The sequence below is a fragment of the Lucilia sericata genome, unplaced genomic scaffold (assembly GCF_015586225.1).
Source record: "Lucilia sericata isolate MDLA Ls3-8-SP2 unplaced genomic scaffold, ASM1558622v1 Contig000775F_arrow, whole genome shotgun sequence".
Taxonomy (NCBI): domain Eukaryota; kingdom Metazoa; phylum Arthropoda; class Insecta; order Diptera; family Calliphoridae; genus Lucilia; species Lucilia sericata.
In genome coordinates, this window is record NW_023994770.1 from 212,501 (window position 1) to 229,479 (window position 16,979).

Below are 16,979 nucleotides of genomic sequence, written 5' to 3' on the forward strand. Positions count from 1 at the left end.
TGAAACCTAGCTAAATACCAATAGCTTCCTCTTCTTGCAAAACTGAAAATAATCGTCGTATTTTTTATTTCTATATTTTCTTATTATTTTTCGAACATTCTGCATATAATCAGCTGCAGCTATTGGACGTGCAAACAAGTGTTCTGGGCCAACAAGACAATTTACAAAAAGTTTTTCCAAATAAACTTATTTTCTTAAACAAAATTTTAACAATAAATTAAACAATATGCCCGAAATAGAAGCTCCGCAAGTTATAGCCGAATCATTGGTACAACAGGTGAGTGTACTATTGGAAAAGTTGAGATAGTAGGAAGTGACAACGAAAATAAAATTAAAAAGTAATTATAATTTTGTGGCCACCATCATTGATGCCCCCTAGACAAGCGAAAAAAAACTGTAGTAATTTTGCTACAAACAAAGAACAAACAAAAAATTGTTATTTTATAGATTTTAAAGAAAAGTATGTTTTGTATCTTGTTTTCTTAACTTTTTTTAAAAATTAAAATTTTATTTTTGAAGTGTTACCAAAGTCCACTGAGGTGCTTTATTCATGCTAATTCATTTTGTTAATGATAAAGTTTTACAATCATTTTTCTATACTAATTGCCTTATATAGTATGTACCTTATTAAAATAAGTATGTAGCTATATTTTTGGGCTTATAAAAAAGTATTTTTTTTGTTGATAACAAATTATTTTTATAATAAACAACAATAAAATGTAAAATAACACAACAAAAATTTACCTTTTTTTGCACAAACTTTTTTTTTTGACAGAGTTGTTAAATTTTCGGTTTTGGTTTAGAGTTTGTTGTACGGGTATTGTGAAGTTTTTTGTTGGTTTAGTTAAACTAGGTTTAAATTAGGCCGAGTTTAAGATTAGTTTTATAGCAAAGTATTTTTTATTGAACTTTAGCATGTAGCAGGGATGGAAATTTTAGTAATTTTATACTTTTAAACTAAATTTTTGACAATGAATAAAGTACTTTAGTAGATTATTTCAAATATTAATCAATGGGCTAGTAAATAAACTAGTCAATAGATTAGTCCAAAGACTAGTTCATAGACTAGTCAATAGGCTATTCAATAGACTAGTCAATAGGCTATTCAATAGACTAGTCGATAAACTATTTAATAGATTAGACCTTAGACTGGTTAATAGATTCGTCCATAGACTAGTCACATGTCTGTGAACTAGTTTATTGACTAGTCCATAGACTGATTAATAGACAGTAGTCCATAGACTTTTGGCTACTTTGTGAATTAGTCTATTGACTAGTTAATAGACTGGTCTATTGTTTAGTCCACTACTTCATAGACTACTCAATAGAATACTTCATAGATTACTCCATAGACTAGTTTCTTGACCAGTCTGTGAACTAGTTTATCGACTAGTCCGTATAATGATTAATAGATTAGTCCATAGAGTACAAGTCTTTTGACCGGTCTGTGAACTAGTATATTCACTAGTCATTTGGCCAACTTGTGAATTAGTTTATTGTCTAGTACATAGACTAGTCCTTAGACTAGTCTAATCTAATCTATAGACTAGTCTAAGGACTAGTCTAATCTATAGACTAGTCCTTAGACTAGTCTATAGATTAATATATTCACTAGATACTAATCTATGGACTAGTCAGTAGACTAATCTATAGACGAGTCATATGACTAGTCTATTGTCTAGTATTGGACTCGTCTTGGACTAGTCTATGAACTAATCAAGGATTCAGTTTATCGACTAGTTCATTACAGAAAACCACACTCTTTTGTATAAGAAGGAGTTATATGCACAATTTCTAGAAAAAAAGTGTTATATATACATTTTTTGTAGATAAAAACTGTTATACACAAAATGTTCTCTAGAGAAAACTGTTATAAAAAATTTGTATGAAAACACATAATTTTCTGTAGAAAAATTTTATACCCACAATTTTTTGAAAAAAAAAACTGTTATACGCGTCAATTTTCTATATAACAAACTGTTATACGTATAATTATTTGTATAAAAAACTGTTAAAACCGAACAGGACGGACGACGCTATAGATAGGGACATTCCCGACTTTACGGACAGAGAGGAGGATGGAAAGTTGGATAGTACATAGTACGGAGAGGGGGTGACCTTTATAATGCCCATGGTTTAGTTCTCTCATACCTGAATGAATGGATGACAAACTCTGACGAAGATCTTGCTCATAATAAGATGGCAGAGAAGGCTTCTCCTACTGACAAGCAATGATAAACCAAGGATTACACTGTAGGGAAGATTGCTCACAACTTGTTCTACAAGTAGTCGAGGAGATGATGCTAAGGGTTCATCCACGAAATATTGATAACACTGGCCGAAGGAATGAGGATAAGGCGATGAACGAGAAGTTGAAGACTCTTGTCTTTCTAATAAAGTTAGCTAAGTCACGTTCTAGTCATTGGATATGTAACTTCTCAGGCGCCCTCTGTCGACTTCAAAGTTTTATTGCCTTTTTTGAAAAATTCTGAATTCTTAGACTCTCTATCTCAGAGATAAAGGATTACGAACCAAAAATTATTTTGATTTCAATTAAAAATTTTACAATAAGTAATTAATTATCATTATTCTTTCCCTCAAATAGGGTGTCGAATATGTTTTCGGCATTATTGGCATACCGGTTGTTGAATTATCTATGGCATTCCAAGCGGCCGGTCTAAAATACATTGGTATGCGTAATGAACAAGTAAGTAATTGTCTATCGTTTATCTATTACAATAAAAATCCTTGCATTATTTTCCAATTAGTTGCGTTTGCAATTGATTTAACAATTACTCTTGTTTACTACACTTTTTCTACTATAAATATTTTTTAATAGGCTGCTTGTTATGCTGCTCAAGCAATTGGCTATTTAACGGGTAAACCTGGGGTGTGTTTGGTGGTCTCGGGTCCTGGTTTATTACATGTTACAGGTATGTTAGTGTGATTGGTTGCAATTGTTGTACTTTTAATACGTTATTTCGATGACATTGATTTGTTAAAAATATTAATTATACTGTCATCAGGTGGTATGGCTAATGCTCAAGTCAACTGTTGGCCCTTAATTGTTATTGGCGGTTCGACTAGCCAGGATCATGAGGGCATTGGTGGTTTCCAAGAATGCAATCAAGTGGAATTGTCTCGTCCCTACTGCAAGTATGCTGCTCGTCCCCCTACTGTGGCTCTTATACCTTTACATGTGGAGAAGGCTGTACGTTATACAACCTTTGGACGCCCTGGTGTTGCCTATTTAGATTTCCCCGGCAATCTGTTGCAATCTAGAGCACCCGAAGAGAAAATTTACAAGACTTTGGCTCATCCTTCGCCTCCCTTGGCCTATCCCTCACATGATGATGTTATGAGAGCTGCCAATCTATTGCGTTCAGCTAGACGTCCTTTGGTGATCATTGGCAAGGGTGCCGCCTATTCGCATGCTGAAAATATTCTAAGACATTTTATAGAAAATACCAATTTGCCTTTCTTGCCAACACCCATGGGTAAGGGTGTGGTATCTGATACTGCCGATCAGTGTGTTTCATCGGCTCGTACTTTGGCTTTGCAAAAGGCTGATGTGGTCTTGTTATTGGGTGCTCGTCTTAATTGGATTTTGCATTTTGGCAAGCCACCACGTTATGATCAAGATGTCAAGTTTATACAAGTAAGTTTTAAAAACTATCTTCTTAACTTTGAAAAAAGTAATAACATAAACTCTTTCCTATAGGTTGATATTTGCCCAGAAGAATTGCACAATTCCGTTACCGCTTCCGTGGCTATACATTCGGATATTAAACCATTTGCCGAACATTTGTTCGAACAAATGAATGCCATTAATTATCGTTTCTCTAACGATCAGGATTGGTGGAAAACTTTGTCTACCAAATGTAGACAAAATCGTGATTCCGTCCATCAAATGGCCATGAATACAGCTACGCCTCTTAACTATTATGCAGTGTTCCATCATTTACGCGAACAGATACCCAATGATGCCATCATTGTTAGTGAGGGTGCCAATACCATGGATATTGGTCGTTCTATGCTTTTGAATACTTTGCCACGTCATCGTTTGGATGCTGGCACTTTTGGTACCATGGGTGTTGGTCCTGGTTTTGCTATAGCAGCTGCTCTTTTCTGTCGTGATCGTTTCCCGGGCAAGCGTGTGGTTTGTGTTGAAGGTGATAGTGCTTTTGGTTTCTCTGGTATGGAAATTGAGACTATGGTTCGTTATAATTTACCCATTACTATTGTTATTGTCAATAACAATGGCATTTATGGTGGTTTCGATAAGGATACTTTTGATTCTATACGCAGTGCTGGCGATTTGACTCAAGTGTTAGTATCTATTGATTCTAAAAGATAAAATAGCTCAGATGTTTGAGATTGTGATCTAATATTAATAATCCTTTTTCTCTTTCCAGAACTCCACCCTCCGCTTTGGGTGTCCAGGTTCACTACGAAGAGATGATGAAAATGTTTGGTATGAAAGGTTTCTTCTGTAACACTATTCCCGAATTGCAAACTGCCGTCAAAGAAGCACAAAAATTAAAAGATAAACCAACCATTATCAATGTGGCTATAAGCCCTTCATCCGATAGAAAACCACAATCATTTAATTGGTTAACTGAATCCAAATTGTAAAAGTAATAATCAAAAAGAAAATTAACAAATTCTAAATGCAGCAAAAAGTATGAATTATTTATAACGCAAGTGTGATGTCGTCATCTGTATTGTGATTGTGGATCTATAAAAGAAATATGTCTTAATACTTTAAAATAATGAAGCATAAGAACGAAAATCATTCCTTTTTTTATATAAATGTAGTTAATTATTACTTTTTTTTTTTGTTTTTAAAGTTTCACAATAATAAAGTGTTTTTAAGGATTTTTTGTATAAAAACGAAAGAATTTATTAAAATAAACTGAAAGAGATTAAAAGTACAAAAGTGTTTAAACGAAATCTATCCCTTTATTCACCATCCTTTTTAAGTGTCTCCTCTAAACCCAAGTGCTCGAGAAAACATTGGAAATTTATCAATCTACCTTTATGCAGGAAAGGAATTTTAGGACACAATTCGAAAGCTATATTCACCGGTGTTATATCAGCCGTCTTGCCACAACCCAAATCCAAAAAATTGACAAAATCACATACTTCTATTTCACCACAATCGTTTTGATTTAAAACCATCATTATATCATCAATTAGTTCCTGTGTAAAAGGTAAGCGACAGCCTTTTAATACTGATCTTAATTTAGTTTCCGACAAAAATGGTTTGTTTAATGGATTAATATGGAATAAATGCTCTTTAAGTTCATCCATAGCATTCCATAAACTACGTTTTAATTCGAGATGTACAGCAGCTCGTATAGTCTCTTTATTACAGGTGCTGGGAGGTGCTTGTTCTGCGGAGAAGTGACGACATAAAGTAATAATTTCATGATTGGTAATATTATCTCCTAGAGCACTGGCCAGGGCTTGTTTTAAAGTTTCATAACCCACGAAACGTGTTTCGTTATGATCTCCTCCGCCGTCTGACAGGCATTTGCAAACGAAATCTTTGTAATTTTTGCGTAAAGCTTCTCGAACTTTATTCATGATAGTCTGGACATCAGCTAGTGGGAACTAGACAAATAAAGGGATTAATAATAAGAATTGAAGTTCAGAATCTGAGCTACTGTCTGTCTAGGAAACAGTTCAGAATTCTGTTCTACTTTCCCTCTAGAAAATAGTTCAAAATCTGAGCTATATTCCCTATAGAAATTAGTTCAGAATCTGAGCTATTTTCCCCGCAGAACATATTTTCGAACCATTTCCTCTATAGGAAATGGTTCAGAATCTTAGCTATTTCCCCTATAGAAAATAGTTCAGAATCTGAGCAATTTTCCCTATAGAAACTTGTTCAGAATCTGAAATATTTTCCCCGCAGAAAGTAGTTCGGAATCTCAGCTATTTTCCTTATAGGAAATAGTTTAGAATCTGAGCTATTTTCCCTATAGAAAATAGTTCAGAATATGAGGTATTTTCCCTATAGGAAATAGTTCAGAATCTCAGCTATTTTCCCTATAGAAAATAGTTCGGAATCTTAGCTATTTTCCGTCTGGAACATAGTTCACATTCTGATCTATTTTCCGTCTAGAACATATTTTAGATTCTGATCTATTGTCCGCCTAGAACATAGTCCAGATTCTGATCTATTTTCCGTCTAGAACATAATTCACATTCTGATCTATTTTCCTTCTAGAAAATAGTTCAGAATCTGCGCTATTTTCCCTATAGAAAAAAGATCAGGACCCAAATTACGGCATACGTTATCGATCGAAATCTCAATAGAGTCTAAATCTAGCTTTCGATCGATATCGTATGCCATAATTTGGGCCCAGATTTTGAGCTATTTGCCCTATAGAAAATAGTTCAGAATCTGAGCTATTTTCTGTCTAGAAATAAGTTCAGATTTTGACCAATTTTTTTAAATTAGTTCAGATTCTGAGTTATTTTCCGTTTAGAAATTCTTATCAAACTCTCACCTGATTTGGATGATGTTCCATATAAATCAATGTATACTCATCGGCCGATACTATATGGAATATATGATCCTTTAAACTGACAGTACCACCGATATAGAAATTATACGGTTGATAATATTGTGGTCTTCTCGAAGTGAATTTCTGTTGACCCGGTAACGGTATGCGGGTACGTTTCAAAAATTCACCACCCAAAAATCCAGAATTTCTAGCAGCAATTTCAAATATTTGTATTGTATCATCCGATAAAAAATAGGAAATAATAAATACTCGTTCACAATTCTCTTTAATAGTCGAGAGCATTTTGGCGCCAAAACGCAAAACATAACGATCCAATTGTATAAATTTCTTAAAATCAGCCTGAGGTGGTTTAGGTTCTACCGAAATGCAATTACCCTCAGAATCTTCATAGGAACCCCAACCATTGTAAGGTGGTAAAATGCGTTCACGTGGCTTAGAAGGTACGTAATCGTCGGAGCGTGAAGGCACCGGAGCGGGGGTGAAATCCTCGATACCATACTAATGAACAGGAAAAAGTAGATTTGAAAAATGTTATATATTAGATGGGGATTTAACTTACCTTTTTACGATAATATGATCTGGTAAAGTCATCACAATCGGTTAAAACCACTGCTCGGCCGTAAACATTTAACACTGTACCAATCTGCAGATCTTTATCGGTGTAATATATAGTGTCTTTGCGACCCACATCTAGGGGATCGGTTACATAGCGTACATTACGCATATTGGTGCCCAAAACATTTAATAAACTTTGTGGGGTCTGTTGACCCGGTAAAGGTAGACCACTAAATTCCTTTATGAAACAAAAGCTACAAAATTAAAAATCCCTTTTATAATATATGTATGCTTTTTTTAATACCCTGGGCAATTTGGTCCTTTTCAAAAACGTTGACGGTCCCTCTCGCCCTGAATTGCGTGGAAAATGTTCTTTGATATCTATAGTATCGTCCGATAGATAGTAACATACTTCTAGTTTCCTTACGTCGCCAAATTCCGAACGATCATCCCAGTAGCCTTGAAATTTTAAAACCATTCTATCGTATTCTAAAAATTGGGCAAATGAATGTTTCTTCTGAACTGGATTGCTGATTTTAATGCCAGATCTTTTACGCATTTCGGTGGTGGGATCCCTAATAACAAATGTTGAAGAATCAATAAAACTTATGGTTTTGATTTTGACTCATTTTCCGTATGGAAAATGGATCAGAATGTTACTAAAATGATCAGAATCTGACTAAATTTCCATATAGAAAATGTATCAGATTCTTTTCCTTTAAGAAAATGGATCCGATTCTTATAGAAAAAATTGGATCATGGAACTTACACCGGTTCATCGACTGGATCCGGTACAGGTATACCAGATTTATTCAAGAAATGTCTTGTAAATTTATCACACGATGTTATATGATATACTCTATCAAAAATCTCTATAGTTATATCAATATTTAAGTCTAAAATCGATATAAAATCAGTTTGACAGGGAGGTGGTTTTGGTATACGTTGACGATGTACCAAGCAACCTTGTGGTATACCGGAATTTTTAACTTTTGGTTCAATAATCTGTATAGTACCATCTTCTAAATAATACATAATCTTAACTTTTCTCACTTGATACGGACAGTGATAGACTTCCTGTAAAGTTTCCTTAAAATAGGCATTAAAGCAGAGAACTTGTTTATCATAGGCAATCCAGGGTGGTAATTTTGGTCCCACTTTTGGCGGATATATAGAAGGTATTTGTACTGGTGGACAATTGGGATCGACAATCATACCAGTGGCATCTACTAGTCCCGGTGGTTTACGATCCGATAGCATACTAACACCTTTGTGGTGCATAAGATGTTGATGTTTAGGAAAATGGGTTTTAGTTATCTGGGGAGTTAAAAAGATTTATCAAATTTGTATACAAATTACTCAAATATAACTTACATCTCGGAATACCGTGCCCGGCAAAAAAGGCATTCCCGGTATACGCAACATTTTTTATAGTGAAAAATTTAATACTTTATTAAAAATAGTTGTTTAATTTATTGTAAGTTTTACAAAATATAGTTTTCCGTTATATTTTCGTTTGAAATGTGGAATATAGAAAAGAAAAATTGATAAAATTTCAAATTTCTATAGTATTGCCAAGGTTTTGCTTTGTTTTATGGTTGCTAAGGCTCCATATTGTTATTTTGGGGACATTTAACTTTTTCTGGAAATGCTAGTCAAATGTTCTGCTAATTGTTTCCAAGGTAATAGTTACAACTGACGAAGTAAGCTTGACAATGGTTAAATGAAAATGTATAGATCTTGTTGCGACTTTCTATAGAAAGACGATTATAGACCTGACTACACTATAGACCAGACCATAGTCTAGACCATAGTTTAGACAATAGAACAGACTATGGATCACACTATAACCTACATTATAGTCTAGACTATAGACCAGACTATTAACCAGACTATAGTCTAGACAGTAAATCAGACTATAGCCTAAACTATAGACTATAGCCTTAATTATAGACTATAGACCAGACTATTATCTAGACTATAGACCAGATTTTAGTCTATACTATAGACTTGCCTCTAGACAAGACTATTGTGTAGACTATAGACCAGACTGTAAATCAGACTATAGTCTGGACTACAGACCATATTATACACCCGACTATTGTCTAGACTATAGTTCAGATTACAGTCCAGACTATAAACCAGACTATAGACTATAGACTAGACTATAGACTAGACTATAGGACTAGACTATAGACTAGACTATAGACTAGACTATAGACTAGACTATAGACTAGACTATAGACTAGACTATAAGACTAGACTATAGACTAGACTATAGACTAGACTATAGACTAGACTATAGACTAGACTATAGACTAGACTATAGACTAGACTATAGACTAGACTATAGACTAGACTATAGACTAGACTATAGAACAGACTATAGACTAGACTATAGACTAGACTATAGACTAGACTATAGACTAGACTATAGACTAGACTATAGACTAGACTATAGACTAGACTATAGACTAGACTATAGACTAGATATAGACTAGAGACTATAGACTAGACTATAGACTAGACTAGTAGACTAGACTATAGACTAGACTATAGACTAGACTATAGACTAGACCTATAGACTAGACTATAGACTAGACTATAGACTAGGACTATAACTAGACTATAGACTAGACTATAGACTAGACTATAGACTAGACTATAGACTAGACTATAGACTAGACTATAGACTAGACCTATAGACTAGACTATAGACTAGACTATAGACTAGACTATAGACTAGACTATAGACTAGACTATAGACTAGACTATAGACTAGACTATAGACTAGACTATAGACTAGACTATAGACTAGACTATAGACTAGACTATAGACTAGACTATAGACTAGACTATAACTAGACTATAGACTAGACTATAGACTAGACTATAGACTAGACTATAGACTAGACTATAGACTAGACTATAGACTAGACTATAGACTAGACTATAGACTAGACTATAGACTAGAACTATAGACTAGACTATAGACTAGACTATAGACTAGACTAAGACTAGACTATAGACTAGACTATAGACTAGACTATAGACTAGACTATAGACTAGACTATAGACTAGACTATAGACTAGACTATAGACTAGACTATAGACTAACTATAGACTAGACTATAGACTAGACTATAGACTAGACTATAGACTAGACTAGAGACTAGACTATAGACTAGACTATAGACTAGACTATAGACTAGACTATAGACTAGACTTAGACTAGACTATAGACTAGACTATAGACTAGACTAGTAGACTAGACTATAGACTAGACTATAGACTAGACTATAGACTAGACTATAGACTAGACTATAGACTAGACTATAGACTAGACTATAGACTAGACTATAGACTAGACTATAGACTAGACTATAGACTAGACTATAGACTAGACTATAGACTAGACTATAGACTAGACTATAGACTAGACTATAGACTAGACTATAGACTAGACTATAGACTAGACTATAGACTAGACTTAGACTAGACTATAGACTAGACTATAGACTAGACTATAGACTAGACTATAGACTAGACTATAGACTAGACTATAGACTAGACTATAGACTAGACTATAGACTAGACTATAGACTAGACTATAGACTAGGCTATAGACTAGGCTATAGACTAGACTAGACTATAGACTAGACTATAGACTAGACTATAGACTAGACTATAGACTAGACTATAGACTAGACTATAGACTAGACTATAGACTAGACTATAGACTAGACTATAGACTAGACTATAGACTAGACTATAGACTAGACTATAGACTAGACTATAGACTAGACTAGATAAGACTAGACTATAGACGTAGACTATAGACTAGACTAGACTAGAATAAGACTAGACTATAGGACTAGACTATAGACTAGACTATAGACTAGACTATAGACTAGACTATAGACTAGACTATAGACTAGACGTATAGACTAGGACATAGAACTATAGACTAGATCTAGCGACTAGACTAGACTAGATATAGACTAGACTATAGACAGACTACTCGACTAGACTATAGACCTAGACTATAGACTAGACTATAGACTAGGACTATAGACTAGACTATAGACTAGACTATGACTAGACTATAGCCTAGACTATAGACTAGACTATAGGACTAGACTATAGACTAGACTATGACTAGGACGATAGACTTAGACTGACTAGACTAGACTATAGACTAGACTCTAGACTAGACTATAGACTAGACTATAGACTAGACTATAGACTAGACTATAGACTAGACTATAGACTAGACTATAGACTAGACTATAGACTAGACTCATAGACTAGACCTATAGACTAGACTATAGACTAGACTATAGACTAGACTATAGACTAGACTATAGACTAGACTATAGACTAGATCTATATGACTAGACTATCGACTAGACTATAGACTAGACTATAGACTAGACTATAGACTAGACTATAGACTAAGACTATAGACTAGACTATAGACTAGACTATAGACTAGACTAGACTAACTATAGACTAGACTATAGACTAGACTATAGACTAGACTATAGACTAGACTATAGACTAGACTATAGACTAGGACTATAGACTAGACTATAGACTAGACTATAGACTAGACTATAGACTAGACTATAGACTAGACTATAGACTAGACTATAGACTAGACTATAGACTAGACTATAGACTAGACTATAGACTAGACTATAGACTAGACTATATACTAGACTATAGACTAGACTATAGACTAGACTATAGACTAGACTATAGACTAGACTATAGACTAGACTATAGACTAGACTATAGACTAGACTATAGACTAGACTATAGACTAACTATAGACTAGACTATAGACTAGACTAGACTAGACTAGACTAGACTAGACTAGACTAGACTATAGACTAGACTATAGACTAGACTATAGACTAGACTATAGACTAGACTATAGACTAGACTATAGACTAGACTAGATAGACTAGACTAGACTATAGACTAGACTATAGACTAGACTAGACTATAGACTAGACTATAGACTAGACTAGACTATAGACTAGACTAGACCTATAGACTAGACTAGACTATAGACTAGACTATAGACTAGACTATAGACTAGACTATAGACTAGACTATAGACTAGACTATAGACTAGACTATAGACTAGACTATAGACTAGACTATAGACTAGACTATAGACTAGACTATAGACTAGACTATAGACTAGACTATAGACTAGACTATAGACTAGACTATAGACTAGACTATAGACTAGACTATAGACTAGACTATAGACTAGACTATAGACTAGACTATACAGACTTAGACTAGACTATAGACTAGACTATAGACTAGACTATAGACTAGACTATAGACTAGACTATAGACTAGACTATAGACTTGACTATAGACTAGACTATAGACTGACTATAGACTAGACTATAGACTTGACTATAGACTAGACTATAGACTAGACTATAGACTAGACTATAGACTAGACTATAGACTAGACTATAGACTAGACTATAGACTAGACTATAACTAGACTAGACTAGACTAGACTATAGACAGACTATAGACTAGACTATAGACTAGACTATAGACTAGACTATAGACTAGACTATAGACTAGACTATCGACTATAGACTAGACTATAGACTGAGACTATAGACTAGACTATAGACTAGACTATAGACTAGACTATAGACTAGACTATAGACTAGACTATAGACTAGACTATAGACTAGACTATAGACTAGGACTATAGACTAGACTATAGACTAGACTATAGACTAGACTATAGACTAGACTATAGACTAGACTATAGACTAGACTATAGACTAGACTATAGACTAGACTATAGACTAGACTATAGACTAGACTATAGACTAGACTATAACTAGACTATAGACTAGACTATAGACTAGACTATAAACTAGACTATAGACTAGACTATAGACTAGATATAGACTGGACTATAGACTAGACTATAGACTAGACTATAGACTAGACTATAGACTAGACTATAGACTAGACTATAGACTAGGACTATAGACTAGACTATAGACTAGACTATAGACTAGACAGACTATAGACTAGACTATAGACTAGACTATAGACTAGACTATAGACTAGACTATAGACTAGACTATAGACTAGACTAGACTATAGACTAGACTATAGACTAGACTATAGACTAGACTTAACATAACTCTTCAAAAGTAAATTCCTTTAATTTACTCAATTAAACCACCAACTTTTGAGTTCAATTTTTATAAAATTTTTCTCATTTTTATTATACATCTCTTATTAACTATAAATACAGAAATTTATACCATTTACAATTTGGAATTAACATGTATGGCCAGAACACCATCTTCTTCCGTTTTACGAATAGTAATGGTAGCACGACCATCTGAACCAACAACCACCGATTTGCCGGTACAAGACGAACCAGATTTCAAACCCGATATCACATCACAATAAGTACCAGCTGGCAGACAAGTTTGTAGAGACGTATTCAAATCATACGAATCACCATTGAGAGCAATGAAACCCTTATTGCCACGACAGAAAGCAATTTGATTGCTGCCATTATCCCACCAATTCTGAAGACCAGCGGAGCCAACAACATTTTTGAAACCAACCATATTATAGATTTGGCGCCAACGATGTTCACAAATCCAACCGCCACTGCAAGAGTTATCGGCATTGAAAATGGGCGAGCGTATGGTATTGCCATCGGTGGTAGGAGGACCTTGATCGGTGTTGTCAAAAGCAAACGAAGACATAATGCGGGTAATACCAAAGGGATGAGCCAACATAAAAGCAGTAGCCATTTTATATTGTTTAGCATTTTTGTAGGTTAAGACATCAGCACCACCGGCACCATGACCACGTTGATTATCGTGATTGTCTACAAATACCAAAGAACGATCCGAAGGCATAAAGCCCCATTCGGTACCCCAGTTAACTAGCCAACGCATTTGATCTTTGCCACGGAACACTTTGCCAATCGAATCGGAATGTCTGAATTCGGTAACGGTACCCAAGTCGGTGTATTCATATTTGGAAATGGCTTCACCACCCATATCGATAACTTCCTGGGTAATGAAGGGTCGGCTATTGGCAGCAAAACCATGGGCGGTATTTAAATTGTTTAAACGACTATAGATGTTCTATTGGGGAGAGAAAAGAGGAAGGTCGATTAGTATTTCTTTTAATCTGGATCTATTAACATTTGGATCATATTTTCAGGACTAAATTTTTACTAAATTATTGTCGGAGAAATACAATTTTCCGAAATTAGCAGAATGTCAAAAGGAAATACTACTATATAATATAAGACCTTGAGTTTCCCGATGTTCTTTTAGAGAATACAACTTACCTTCAAATCTCCGGGCCACATATGTTTAGCAGCATCAACACGAAAACCAGCAACACCCAGGGAAATCAATTTATTCATAAATTCTACAATGCGGTCTTGAACCCAAGATTTGCTCTGATCTAAATCCTTCAAACCCACCAATTCGCAATTGCGTACTTGATTGGCATCATTGTAGTTGTTAATGCTGCAGGTGGAATGGAAATCCAAAGACGAGAAAGGAACAGCAGGGAAACTCTTACTGCCAGGATCGGCAGTAGAGCCACCAGTGCCCACAACGGTACCATGACTGGCAGCCATATGATTAAAAACAATATCCACATAGATGCGAACACCTACATTATTACAACGTTTAACCATGCTGGCGAATTGGGCCTCATTACCGGAACGTGTTACCAAAAGGTAAGAAACAGGTTGATAACGCTCCCACCAGGGACGATTAGCGACCACAACATTCTCATTGACTGGAGAAACCTTTAAAGAAAGAGAAAAAATATATATATTTTTGTATATATAATTTGGTTAATCTCTCTTAAACTTACTTGCACACCCGCATAACCCTTCGGTCCCAAGAAATTCTCACACTCGCTGGCAATATCATCCCACTTCCATTCGAATAAATGCACTATGGTACTTCTGCCGGAAGCATAATTCGGATTAAATTGACCACTAGTCAATTGACTAGTTATAGCCAAGAGCAATACTATGCTCAAGTTTAATTTTGTTATAAACATGTTGGTATCTCAAATACTAAATGTTTCGGTGGCCAATGTTTTGCCACGGTTTATATACCCTCTGATCAGTTAGTTGCTTTTACTATCAGAGAGATAGTAAATGATTTGTGATGCGTTATTTAGCCTATAAGTGTATTCTTTAAAGAACTGTTATCGCTACTCCATGCGAGTATTTAAACGAAGACCTAAATCGGTATACCGAGAAGTTTTTCTTTTGATTAGATTAGTTTTGAATTTCCAATTGTTTATAAACAATATTTTTGTTTTTTTTTTTTTAATTTAATATTTAAATTTTGCAATATAGTGTTATTTTTGCCTGACTAAAGCGTGTCAAGTTACTCATCACTTTTGTTTGGTTATCTGATAAGATTTTGGAACTGCAGTGATTTATGATTTGAAATTGATATGCTAGTTATTATAGAAATAATTTATGTTCAAATATTATCTAGTTCTTATAAAAAGTATATGAACAAGAACTCAAATACATATCATTGAGTATAAAATATATATATAGCGTTTTAGTTTGTAAATTGATAATAAAAATAGTGTTTCCGAATTAGGTCTTATTAGATGATAACTATGATTAATAATGCAGCCACTTCAAATAAGTCTTACTTTACAATATCAAGGGGGTTACCCAGTTATTCGATTCGTAAAAAAGGGATTTCGTAATAAAATGTCTAAATGATAAAGGAGCGCACAACAGGCCCGATAGTGGCCTAGGTCTATTTCTTCGGATTTAATGTACTATATATACATCCTCCTATTAACCTAACCTAACCATTTCTAAATGATGCGAACAAAGAATAATAATATAGATATTTTTTGAATAGAGATAAAGTGCAATCCTTTGTTTATATTATTCCCCAAAACCCTGTATATAGACACTGAACTTGAATAAATATCAAATACTGAGATAAGTGGCCACTGTGCCGTTATTTAGGGAATATTTAGAGCTATATAAATTTGGAGCCATTATTAGAATCGTTGTTTTGCGTTTTTGGTCAATCCAAGTTGATCTAGTTTCGGATGTGAAACTGACCTCTATTCCTCCTACAAACACCCGCAATTGTTAATGAACGCGAAAGCACTTGAGCTCCTATCATGTGAAGATTCTTTACAATATTTCCAATTGATCCAATAAAGGTTTTAAACTCTCTCTCTCTCTGCATGAGAATGCACGAGTCTGGGTCTCACATTCAACGACTATTGAAGTTGTCATAATGAAGAGAAAGAAGAGATAGGAATAGGGTCGAAAACACTTGAGCTCCAACCATGTGAAGATTCTTTACAATATTTCCAATTGATCCAATTAAGGTTTCAAACTCTGTCTGCATGGAAATGCACGACAGAAGACTGGGTCTCACATTCAATGACTATTGCAGAAGTTGTCATAATGAAAAGGAAGAAGAGATAGGGATAGGGTCGAAAACAATTGAGCTACAACCATGTGAAGATTTTTTACAATATTTCCAATTGATCCAATAAAGGTTTCAAACTCTCTCTGCATGAGAATGCACTACAGGAGTCTGGGTCTCACATTCAACGACTATTGTTGACAGAAGTTTTCATAATGAAGAGTAAGAAGAAGATATAGGGTCTCACTTATTCTGTTAATGTTCCGTATTAATTATTACTTATAAATATTATAATATGGAACGTCATCTTGATTCTTTCTGTCTTTTAGACCTATTAGAACTATATGCGATAAACCTAAGGCATATCCTGAACTTCCACAATGAATTTGGTTGGTGTTATCTTAGCATCAGCGAATAGAAGATT

At 34.5% G+C, this 16,979-nt stretch overlaps 3 protein-coding genes across 3 annotated transcripts; 1 reads left to right on the forward strand and 2 right to left on the reverse strand.

The window, feature by feature from the left end:
* The first annotated feature begins 5 nt into the window (after positions 1-5).
* Positions 6-4,792, forward strand: LOC119608012 (2-hydroxyacyl-CoA lyase 1). The gene is made up of 6 exons (XM_037962222.1): positions 6-277; positions 2,606-2,707; positions 2,840-2,933; positions 3,027-3,658; positions 3,722-4,329; positions 4,416-4,792. Exons 1-6 carry the CDS (start codon positions 227-229, stop codon positions 4,633-4,635), a joined length of 1,707 nt encoding a protein of 568 aa, XP_037818150.1. The 5' UTR covers positions 6-226; the 3' UTR covers positions 4,636-4,792.
* LOC119608011 (EF-hand domain-containing family member C2) lies at positions 4,717-8,642 on the reverse strand. Its single transcript, XM_037962221.1, has 6 exons — positions 8,466-8,642; positions 7,861-8,408; positions 7,396-7,666; positions 7,096-7,329; positions 6,519-7,034; positions 4,717-5,616 (listed from the first exon to the last, which is right to left on the reverse strand). The coding sequence occupies exons 1-6, from the start codon at positions 8,514-8,516 to the stop codon at positions 4,963-4,965; spliced, it is 2,274 nt and encodes a 757-aa protein (XP_037818149.1). The 5' UTR covers positions 8,517-8,642; the 3' UTR covers positions 4,717-4,962.
* A 4,694-nt stretch (positions 8,643-13,336) lies between these two features.
* LOC119608014 (alpha-amylase A-like) lies at positions 13,337-15,346 on the reverse strand. The gene is made up of 3 exons (XM_037962225.1): positions 15,006-15,346; positions 14,467-14,937; positions 13,337-14,257 (listed from the first exon to the last, which is right to left on the reverse strand). The coding sequence occupies exons 1-3, from the start codon at positions 15,195-15,197 to the stop codon at positions 13,418-13,420; spliced, it is 1,503 nt and encodes a 500-aa protein (XP_037818153.1). The 5' UTR covers positions 15,198-15,346; the 3' UTR covers positions 13,337-13,417.
* Positions 15,347-16,979: the final 1,633 nt, after the last annotated feature.

Excerpts from the sequence above, each read along its gene's own strand:
- LOC119608011 (XM_037962221.1), bottom strand. The coding sequence starts at position 8,516 with ATGTTGCGTATACCGGGAATGCCTTTTTTGCCGGGCACGGTATTCCGA. Across the intron at positions 7,035-7,095 it reads GATCATATTATCGTAAAAAG|TATGGTATCGAGGATTTCAC; the intron begins GTAAGTTAAATC and ends CCTGTTCATTAG. Across the intron at positions 5,617-6,518 it reads TGGAACATCATCCAAATCAG|TTCCCACTAGCTGATGTCCA; the intron begins GTGAGAGTTTGA and ends TTATTTGTCTAG.
- LOC119608014 (XM_037962225.1), bottom strand. The coding sequence starts at position 15,197 with ATGTTTATAACAAAATTAAACTTGAGCATAGTATTGCTCTTGGCTATA. Across the intron at positions 14,938-15,005 it reads AGGGTTATGCGGGTGTGCAA|GTTTCTCCAGTCAATGAGAA; the intron begins GTAAGTTTAAGA and ends CTTTCTTTAAAG. Across the intron at positions 14,258-14,466 it reads TGTGGCCCGGAGATTTGAAG|AACATCTATAGTCGTTTAAA; the intron begins GTAAGTTGTATT and ends TCTCCCCAATAG.
- LOC119608012 (XM_037962222.1), top strand. The coding sequence starts at position 227 with ATGCCCGAAATAGAAGCTCCGCAAGTTATAGCCGAATCATTGGTACAA. Across the intron at positions 2,708-2,839 it reads TTGGTATGCGTAATGAACAA|GCTGCTTGTTATGCTGCTCA; the intron begins GTAAGTAATTGT and ends ATTTTTTAATAG. Across the intron at positions 4,330-4,415 it reads GCTGGCGATTTGACTCAAGT|AACTCCACCCTCCGCTTTGG; the intron begins GTTAGTATCTAT and ends TTCTCTTTCCAG.